The 10919-nt window shown below is 34.1% G+C and overlaps 1 protein-coding gene and 2 long non-coding RNA genes across 4 annotated transcripts; 1 reads left to right on the top strand and 2 right to left on the bottom strand.

The window, feature by feature from the left end:
- The first annotated feature begins 1228 nt into the window (after positions 1–1228).
- LOC138133852 (uncharacterized) lies at positions 1229–1995 on the top strand. Its single transcript, XR_011160548.1, has 2 exons — positions 1229–1800; positions 1867–1995. It is a non-coding gene; the product is annotated as an uncharacterized lncRNA (long non-coding RNA).
- On the bottom strand, positions 1933–4630 carry LOC138133843 (uncharacterized). Of its 2 annotated transcripts, none has more exons than XR_011160543.1 (2): positions 2156–4630; positions 1933–2104 (listed from the first exon to the last, which is right to left on the bottom strand). It is a non-coding gene; the product is annotated as an uncharacterized lncRNA (long non-coding RNA). The 2 variants fall into 2 exon arrangements; XR_011160544.1 differs by having other exon boundaries at positions 2163–4630.
- Positions 4631–6668: 2038 nt separating this feature from the next.
- On the bottom strand, positions 6669–9474 carry LOC138139362 (proton-coupled amino acid transporter-like protein CG1139). The gene is made up of 8 exons (XM_069059620.1): positions 9199–9474; positions 9092–9145; positions 8888–9038; positions 8623–8835; positions 7517–7789; positions 7288–7466; positions 7063–7235; positions 6669–7003 (listed from the first exon to the last, which is right to left on the bottom strand). The coding sequence occupies exons 1-8, from the start codon at positions 9237–9239 to the stop codon at positions 6753–6755; spliced, it is 1335 nt and encodes a 444-aa protein (XP_068915721.1). The 5' UTR covers positions 9240–9474; the 3' UTR covers positions 6669–6752.
- Between the last annotated feature and the right edge of the window lie 1445 nt (positions 9475–10919).

Below are 10919 nucleotides of genomic sequence, written 5' to 3'. Positions count from 1 at the left end.
GGCTGTTTCTGAAAACGTGTGTTAATTTTAACCAGTGGAAGAACGCGCCAAATCATGGAACTTTTCTCTATAACATTTTAACGAAAAAGCAATAAAAATTGATTTAAAATTTGGTATAAATTAACCATCAATGTGTATACCGGGACATTTTTTTTAACTCTGAACATAGTCCATACTTATTCACTATGTTCAATTTTAAAAAACACAGATCAATGCATTGTGAGTTGCTATGTAACCAACTATACCGAACACCAGAGATTTTGAAATAATGTTAAAAATTGTTCCGATTGATGGAATTGGTCTATCATGTGTTGCATTGGAAATGTCACGCACATTTCTAATGCTCTGATTGGCATAGAATAACTGCATTATGTGTATTTCTTCTTCAAACAACTTGACCATTTTGTTAAACTGTCAAGTACATATTTTCGTTACCTTGGTTACGTGATTCCATACATGCATTGACCTGTGTTTTTTAAAACTGAACATAGGGAATAAGTATGAGCTATTATATTCACGATCTTTTTGGGACCGAGTTGGCTATGATTTTTTCTTTTCATGTTGGACTAACTAACTCAGTGATGCAACCGTGGAGGGAGAAAAGACTGGAGATGGCACTAATTCAAATAAGTGTACCCGGCCCGCGAAAACTACAGAGTCATAAAAGGTTTCTGAATATAGACGCTAGGCCAATGGCTTCCTTCGCCTTCCTTCCAAGCGCATTGTGCTTCTTTATCTAGCGCATTGTGAACTGGGTCATAAAAGGTTGTTGCACGTGCTTTTAGAGGGTTCGGATTTTTAACATGGGAAGCATAGGAAATGCCATCTCCAGTCTTTTCTCCCTCCACGGATGCAACGGATGCAATTTTTTTTTCTGTCAATGTCTGTTCGACATTTTCTTTCCACCCACTTGCCAGATTTATTATTTATTATATTCGTAAGAAACTAAATGATTTATTAAGTGTGTAAAAAAAAATTAATTTCCATCAAAGGAACAGTCAAAATTGCCAAAATAATTTTATTACGATAAAAAATTTCTATTAAACGATTTAATTTAATTTAAAAAAGACAAACCAGATTTAAGAGATCCGGCAACAATGTACCTATTCAGAAAATATAACCCTAAACTGAAAACAACCTAACCTAACACAAAAAGTGTCCATTTTCTTTAGGGAATTTAGTTATCACCGAGGTACTGCCAACAAAATCACTAGATGGTCATAGCCAACCATGGGGGTGAAAGTTGTATTGCCTAACTCGCAATTCAAATGACATTTGTTTGTCGGCCATTAGAACGCAAAAGTGGGGGTAATGACGAAGGAAATGTGGCTAGTGCGCACGCGTCATTTATTGCGCCAAATCTGGCGTTTCTCCTATTGGCTGTTTAATTTCATTTGTTTCAGCCAACTAGGTCCCAAAAAGATCGTGAATGCCTTATACAGGGTTATTATAAATGTTTGTAGTCAACGAGCCCATGAAAACAAATGAAATTTTTTCTTTTGCCGTTCCATAGTTCAATACGAAAATGATACGAAGTAGATTATTATTCTTGACATTAGGAGGTTATGTTTACCTTCAAAAAATTCTTTGAATTATTAACCACAACAGTGAAGATTCGTTTAAAGAGATTGTTCCAACGTTTTAATACCGTGAGTAACAGTGACTTAAATCCATCAAGACGGGATTTGTTATCAAAGTGAACTTTAAAGTTCATATGGTTCAATCCATCTCATACGGACAATAAAATTTAATTTTCTCTATTTCAGTTTTGTAAACTTATCCACTGGTGTTTAACCACAGGTGTGTAGAACTGAATTGTTGCTGTTAAATTATTCAATGGGTACTGAATCATTTTTGTTTTAAAAGTTTTGAGGAAACAATGTTAAGTACCACAAGATTCCAAAACTGTTGATGGAAAATGAGAGAATGAAATCATTGTAAATAGACATTTTATTTATGTGTTATATGGCAACAAATTAAAGCTATTTAACTGTCCAGCAAGGTTTTATTGTTGTTAATGTGCATTAAATGATTTCCAATGTTATGTGGAGGAGCAGGATACACAAGATGGGCGACGTCAGACAGGGGCATGTGTTGATCCAATCTGGAATAGTTGTTAATGAAATCAGCAACAAATATGGAAGAGGAGGTATACTTATTACTTCTAACGTCTCCCTAAGTACAATCAGGTTATGAACTTACAGCAGGACCACAAGGGCGTAGTAAAGGGGGAGGCCACAGGTGGGCCCGGCCCACCCCAGAATCCTTCTGGCCCACTCCAGAATAAAAGTAAAACACATTAAAAACAAGATACATCTGCAATATCTATCTATCATCTGTCTGGTTTAAAGTCTGGCCCACCCCAGCAAAAAATCATTGCTACGCCCTTGCAGGACCATGCCTTGTTGGAAAAGAATGACAAATCCAAAGTTCTGTTATCATTTAGGTTGTTTAAAAACCAGCTGCAATATGCAACACGACGTGGATAATCTGCTGGTTTCAGTTCTTGAAACAATGACATTTTATAAGGGTGCAAATTTAATCTTTTCTTCACAATTTTCTGACATGTGCTCAGTGCTACACCTGACTGTGCTGACAGCAATGATGTTCTGGGATTTTGTTCCATTCTCTCTCTCAAAACTTCACCAACTTGAAGCCTTCTCGATGACTTTTCCTTTGAAGCATCTCTAGTTTTGTCTATTCACAATCCATCGAATGTGGGTCATTAAAGCTTGTTCCTCTATCTCTTAATTAGGAAACTTTGCGAGATATTGATCCTTACATGATTGCATTCTGTTTTCATCTCGTACACCATTTTAATAAAATGAAATAATAATGAAAGTAGTCTGTTCCACGGTGTACCCCATTGCAATCCTAAAAATCCTTTTTATTCTAAAAAATGTGTTTAGGAGAAACTGATAATTAGAAGAGAGAATTTGGAAGAGAACAGTTAACCTGAAAATAAATTTACTTGAAACTTACAGAATTTTACTAACCTAACCTTGATCACTGTTGTATACTCATCGTCGTCGTCTGTGGTCTTAACACTCTTACTCTTAACTTTTACTAAAGACTTATTTTGATTCGAAGGAAAAAAATGCGGTAATCAAGTGATTTGACATTAACAACGACTTTTACCGTTTCAGTTGGTCAGGAGCTCACTCATACCAATATCCCACTAGATACAGTGCAGAATCGAAACAAGGCGGCACAAATTCATGACCTACTTGGACTACAAACATTTATAATAACCCTGTATGTTCAATGTTAAAAAAACGTCCCGGTATACCTGCCTATGGGGAAGGGCGAAAATTTTCTGTTGTGATAGAAACATTGTTATAGAAAGAAAAGAGTGGGTGCTTAAGACCCCACGACAGAAGTGAAAACTTCTATGATGCTCGTTACTAATTTTAAGTAATATGTACCTATTCTATAAAAAATGTATCATTATGGATGACTTGGAGGAATAAGGAGCAAGGTATAAATAATTAATATTATTTAAATCCAATGCTGTTTTTAAATAAACATTTTTATGTTATACAGATTTTTTATCTGTATTTTTCAATAGAAACTGCAAATACGTCGGCTTTTAAAGGTACACTCTAGCAAAATTTGTGAGGTTAGGTTTGGATGTTTAAGTTTTATTTTCTTGACGATGACATTGAACACAACACAAGTTTTCATAGCAATACCAATACCCTGTATTATGATAATTTGTCCATTTTCCTCTTCAAATTTTGTTGAAGCCATATAATTGAGAATTACGTATTAAATCCTACATCCATCTGTAAACTTACAATATTTGTCGTGTCTTTATCGTTTATATTATATGTATAAAACTATACAGGGTATTTCAGGAGAATGAGCCTGACGGAATAATAAATTCAACTCACAATGCATTTTCAAAAAAATCCGGACATTTTAATTTCAGTAGCCAGCTTTTTTCGGAAATACAGGGTCTCCCAGCACTGGCGGACCAAAATAATACGGTGAATTCATCATCTTCTGGGAATAATAGGAAAAATGTTCAAAAAAATCTATCTTAAATAATGATTAGGAAAGAAGCAATTTAAACTGACCAATGCTGTTGTTGATGTTAAGTTACCTATTAATTAGTTTTCCTGCTTTATTTGTAACTATGGATGCATTTCAAATGATGCATATGCATTGTTGGGTATCCGCATTGTTTGTGCAATGACGGACGTTTTTAGGTTATAGTATTTTTCAGGTTATAGTATTTCTGCTAGGATGTTCCCTATTGGGAAAACGAACTGCGTACTCCTAAGGAGCAACTGTGGCACTCTCATCACACTGTCCATATAAGACAAGCATATCAAAATATTCTGAAGCGGTAAACATTACGCGTTTTTAATGACTTGTCAGAATTGTCAGAAATAATTTATTATGACATAATATTCAATTATAATGTCTTTGCAACAATCAAATTTGTTTCGATAGTTACCAATATAATTTTTTAAGGTAATTTTATATCTACACGCGATTAGTCAATTAAAAACGTTCTTATTTTAAAATCCAATGAGGATGGATTTTTTTAAATATTTTTCCTATTATTGCCAGAAGATAATGATTTCACCGTGTTATTTTGGTCCGCCAGTTCTGGGAGACCCTGTATAGTGTGGGTTGCATTTTAAATTACGTCAGGCTCATTATCACTCGAGAAATATCCTGTGTATATAGGTATATACAATTACTCTTGCAGCTCTGCACTGAGGTCAGTCAGATCACAACACAATTATCACTGAAAATTGAAAACTGACAAGTGACGCACAGTTGATTGTTTTTCGCTCACTCCGCAAAAAACCGTTCTGCGGACGATTTGCGCTCATCTGCGTTACGATTTTACCGTGTCGCATGAAACTAATTCACTCCCCGGGAATAAAATGTATGTAGTGCGCCTAAAGAAGTTTTCACTTCAAAAAATAAATAATCAAAATTTAGATTCTCATGGTTACAAAAAATAGAAACTAGTTAATCATACAAAACGATTCGTTTGGTAAAAATTGTGGGGCAAAAAATCTTGGGACTACTTTTACGAATTTTACAAAATGTTATAGAGAAAAGTTTCATAAATTGGTGAGTTCTTTCACTGGTTAAAATTAACACACGTATTTCAGAAACACTCTGTATATTACGGGGCAAATCTTCTTCTTTTAGTGCCTGTACACGTTGCACGTGTTGTGGATGAAGTCCTTGTTCCTTCAATGTTCTCCACACAATAAATGAAGAAACAACAACTCTATAAGACGCAGAATTTTCCTCCACAATATTTTAAATTTCAGGTTCGGCATCTAATGTCCTTGCAGTCCTCTGTCGGCCACGATCGTTTGTGCGGGGACGATATTCGCCCTTTTCCCTAAGATGATGCACAATAACAGCAAATTTGTGGTGGTTAGGTACTCTACTTTCAGGAAATGCTTCACTGTACAGACGCTGTGCTTCACGACCGTTTCCATCCGTTTTTTCATACATCAACACCATATCGGTTAATTTGCAGTTTGTGTAAACCATTTAGAAATTCTAAATTTAAAAATACACAATTGACAATTATACGCTGACGACAGTGACGGATCGTAACGACTGTGGTCAAGCATACCTGGTAATACTGTCATAGCTGTTGTTAATCAGCAAACTTATCGTTAATACACGTTTGCTTTCTTACAATACCTATCATTCAGTAGCACTGTATAAAAAACACCCTGCATAAATAAGAATAATGGAGGAGATGGTAATATCAATACAGAAAATATCGACATGATAGAAATTTTTCAAAATAACGACAGTAACTCGAATACAAGAGAAGAAAATGAGGAAGAGATCCAACTAAAATTCAAGGACAAAGATGGAATTAGTGGTTTACCCGGTTGTAGGATCAAAAATCACTTATACAAATTAGAAAAACGAAAAATGGCCAGGCAAATCTTGAAATACAAGTGGCAAAAATGAAAAAAATTGTGCGTGGAAAAATTTCCCGATGTCAGAGTACGCATTCCAGACGTTGATCGAGCTGGAAATGATTCAAGGAATTTGTTTGGCTGTCATAATAGCTCTGCAAGAAGATCAATTTTTTGAATTGGGAACTAAACACGGAAAATTCAAGAATTTATTATTTGCGAAGAAAAATATTACGACTTGAGGAAGTTCCTGACGTAAAAATCTCTTTGCGGGAGTATATAAGGAAATCATCCCCACTCGTATGTGGTGGACAAGGGTATAAAAGATGCTTTTGTAAGGGTAAATGTACATCAAAGAAATGTAGTCGAAAAAATAATAATAAACTATGTAACTCAAAATGGCATAGCAGTTCATCTTGCTAAGTACAATAAATTATGTTTTTTTATCACTTTAAAATATTATGATGTTTGGTTCGTTTATCTTTTTGTTTAAAACAATAAAGACTTTTTGGAAGATGTGACTCTACAACTGCTTGTTAAATTTAGCAATAAGTACTGGAGATTATAAATAATAGCAAATTTAATAAATTGCAAGATTTTAATTATAATTTAATAACCAATCTTGTTGGGTATTATGTATACTCTCCGGTTATTATTCATAATGGCTGGTTAATCACATTTCCCATAACATATAGATACAAATACTGGTACATTGTCAGCATAAATACGTACAGTTTCTGAATAAATAAAAACTAGTTCTTGCTTTTTGAGTGCTTGTTATTCGCAACACAATACAAAGTGTTCGATTTTAATGTCTATAGGTATATTAAACAGTTTGAATCATTTTTCTTGGCTTTTTTCAGTGTTATCCTTCAAGATGTCCATTATAGATAAAATTGTTCCAGTTATTGCGGATGCAAACGCAACTGTGATTAAGAAAACGTCTTTGATAATGACGAAATACGTCAGCTCACCGTAAAGCATCACAAGTTCTAAAATTGCAGGTAAGAGCATAGCCAATACGGCCCCAGTTAAAGCTCCTACTAGTGAAATAAACGTTCCTAAATTGGAACTGATGTTAGCGACTCCGTCTAAAAGTAAGTTAAATTAATTAAATTTCAAGTTTCAACATTTACTTTGAAAAGTGTACACGTTATGAGGACTGCAACTGATCGATATACGTATATTATCACTGTGGGGTGATTAAACGGTCCCCATTTCCTGTAAAATCTTGGGTACGCAATTTCAAAAGGGATGTACATGTGAAGAGCATACGTCAGCATTACTCCGAGAGATATAAGAATTTTGGTAGCTTGAGATAATCTAGAAACTATTTGGTTGTTTTTTTGACTTTTTAGCACAGCAAAATTTATACGGTTCTGATTGAGGCATATTTAAGAAAGCGCTTCCTTGCACTTCGTCTCCCCACTGCCAGTAAGTGAGGAAACCCACAAGTAAATACAGGGTGATCACGATTATCATGGTGGTATTGAGAATACCCCAGCGAGATGTGAAAGAATCAGGATTTTTCATTTCCATCCGTAGCGGTATAATCTACAACTCAAACAATCAGATGATGGCGGAATACTGACACACTACTTAACAAATGTTATTCCTTCAAAGGCGAAGAAAACTATACCAAAAAATAAAGGAATTCGTTCTACACGAGATATCAAATCTCTGTCACTTATGGGTGGTAAGTTTAAGAGTGAAAAATACAAGATCAGGACGATTCCTATCCACATTATTACGTTGGCGATTAGTGACACTGGCATTAGTAATTTTAAACTTCCCAAAAGTGTAGTAAGCAACATAGGTATTAAGATTATGGCAAGTATTACTCGATAACCTGGATCCCATCCATGAGCAGCTGATATCTGTAAAATGAAGAGATCATATTTTAAATGGCAACAATTGTATACTTATGTAGGGAGGATGATCTGCTTATGGAATACAAAATAAAACGCAAATGAAAATATAAAAAATCAATTTGTTAATTTCTTACATTATAATTTTTCAAAGCATGAATTATTTCAATCGAGCTATTAAATTAATTTGTAATCGAGTCATCGATGGATTTGAATATGTCTTTTGCGATTGATATGTCGAGATCTAACCTAAAAATGTAATAATTATATATTCTAAATAGATTAAATTAAAAAAAAAACTAAAAACATAAATTTTAAAACTTTCGACAATGGGTTATAAACATAAGATATTATTGTAAACATAAAAGTATGTAACGAACGAGCAAATTAATTTGTAATCGAGTTATCCATGAATCCGAAGTCGTATGTCGTTACTTGAACTCCACGCTCCAATAAATACAGGACAGCTTGAAACACAGGTTAGATCTCGATAGATCATTGCAAAAGACATACGGATTCAAATCCATGGATGACTCGATTACAAATTACTTTGATCGCTCGATATAAGCTAATGTACGAACTCCCGAAAATTTTATTTGTTAATCAAAACGCGAGAAATGTTCTTCTCTCTACAATCATGGGATTTACCCATTAGGATACACTGGTCGCTGCATATGCGGAGGGACTATTGAGGAAAATTTTTAGAAACAACTCTTGCCTATTCTCTTAGATATATCGCAATTGCGTAATAGGAGCATATTCTGTAACTGGATTAGTTCCTCTACTATTTTGGTATCTAAACGTTTAAAAATATAAAAGTAATTTTATAAAGTAATTACTACCTCTCCAAGATGTCTAGAGACAAATATAAAATAAACAACACAGAATCCATATTCTGCCAGAATAAGAAACACGTCCGTCAATATGCCAAATCCCTTGGAATGTTTTTGCAACCATTCCAATTTGCTGTCTTCAAATGTATATTGCACCGTTTCTGCAAAACTAGGTAACACCTCAACGGGTTCTTCATCAGTTATTTTAACACATGCCTTAATCTGCAAACCAAACAGTTATAAGAAAATATATTACATTTTTATTTACTGATACAAGAAGGTGTTGGCAATGTAAATTCATCAAAGCAATAACTAACATCGTAACTGGTCCCAGAAGCATTCCACTGTTACTGAAAGCGAATCCCATTGCGAAAATTCCTGATCCCACATATGCCTTTACCGCATGTACAAGAGTTTCAAAATAACTGTATAAAAATTCCAATTTAAAATTAAAAACAGAATTTGTAAATATATTTACTTCGTGGGCTTCTTATGTCCGGTTACATCAGTTCCACGAACCAAAAGGAATGGTCTAAAACTCGACAGTCTATAGTAACAACAATTTATTTATAATTGGGCACTAACCTTGTCGTTCCTTGATCCGTTATAGATCGAGTGTCTATCATGTTTTTAAAAATTTCGTGTGTATAAGATTTGACATTTTTAAAACATCAAAATCACAAATTGTGCTCAATATAAGCAATGTGACACTGTGACAAGTGCAGACTAGATTTTTGTGTTATACAGGGTATTTCACGAGTGGAAAAATTTTTGGATTAAAAAAACAGCACCTCCTTCCATAAAAAAAAAATTGAATGAAAACATTGGAAGGATTTTTGGATTTATACTAAAATTTAGCAGAAAGTGGCTAGGGTGAGTTTTTTAGAGTTTGTAAAAAATTTAACATAAAATAACATTTTTAATTTACAATGCGAAAATTTCCGATAATAATGCGGAATCTGGAAAAGTGCCCCGAATGCTTGCAGCGTTTCCACGTTGAATGGCAAGGGAAATCCTCTCAAAAAGGAATTTCTTAGATTTTGAATCCCCTGATTCCGCGATAAGTCGGTCTCCGATGACATTAATGAAATCTATTGTTTCTTTGCACCAAGGGCCTAAGGTTTCAAAGGCTAAACCTTTAAATATGTAGTTTGACGAAATAATTGAACGATATTTGTTATGTTTGCGTTTGCAAGCCATTTCAGCGGCAAAACCTGAGACTTCAGATGTTTTCAATACGAAACTGTCTGCAAGTGTATCTACGACAGTAACGTCCCAAACCAAAGGTTGACCTTTATTCCACGGTACTAAAGTCATCCCATCAGGGCGTTTTCCGTCATCACGAGATAGTCCGTTTGGTTCTAAAGTAAAAAATGTTAATAAGATTCATAATATTTTCAAAATTATATTACATTTAAATGAAAATCGTACGACACTCATTAATGACCAATAGAAAAATTAGTTCACGAGCCATAACCATGGCAACAAAAAAATTTCTTGGAAATTTTTTGTAGGTAGACCAACCTAACTGTGATTAATAAGTGGAAATTTTTTCAGCCAATCAAAATCATTTATTTTGTTGTTGTCTTGGTTATGGCTCGTGAACTAATTTTTCTATTGGTCTTTAATGAGTGTCGTACGATTTAAAAATTTATAATTTAAGAAGCATAATGTCCGTGTCGTTGCGATTTTCTTACCGAATATGCCCTCGTGCATTGATTAATATCCGGAAATTTTATTCTCATGCATTTCCAAAACGTAATTAGCCCTCGTGTTCCACTCGGGCTAATTAATACGTTTTAGAAATGCATTCGAAAAAATTTCCGGAAATAATCAATGCACTAGGGATATTATAAGTGATAATATAATTTCGATATTGTTGAGCCAAACATACCTGACACTATAGCAAATATAAAACAGAAGTCTTTTACGTGGGAGATATTTTAAAGAACTGGAATAACTAGAAATTAATATTCAGGCTTCTCATGCATGGCTTAAAAAATCAAATATTCACCCTGAGACTGAGGGTTTTATATTTGCAATACAAGATCGTGTTATAAATACAAGAAATTATAAAAAACACATATGCGGTTTGCAATCGATCATTCATAAATGTAGGATTTGCAGAACTGAAGGGGAAACCATTGAACACATCATTTCTTCTTGCACCGTTTTGGCTCAAAGCGAATATAAGAAACGTCATTATATGTATATTCGTTAAAATTATAGACATGAATTTAGCAGTTAAATTCAACTTATTAAAGGATACACAACCACATTATATTTATAAACCAGAAAGTTGTTTG

The sequence above is a fragment of the Tenebrio molitor genome, chromosome 1 (genome assembly GCF_963966145.1).
Source record: "Tenebrio molitor chromosome 1, icTenMoli1.1, whole genome shotgun sequence".
NCBI classification, from domain to species: Eukaryota; Metazoa; Arthropoda; class Insecta; order Coleoptera; family Tenebrionidae; genus Tenebrio; species Tenebrio molitor.
This window is presented reverse-complemented; position numbering and strand designations above follow the sequence as displayed.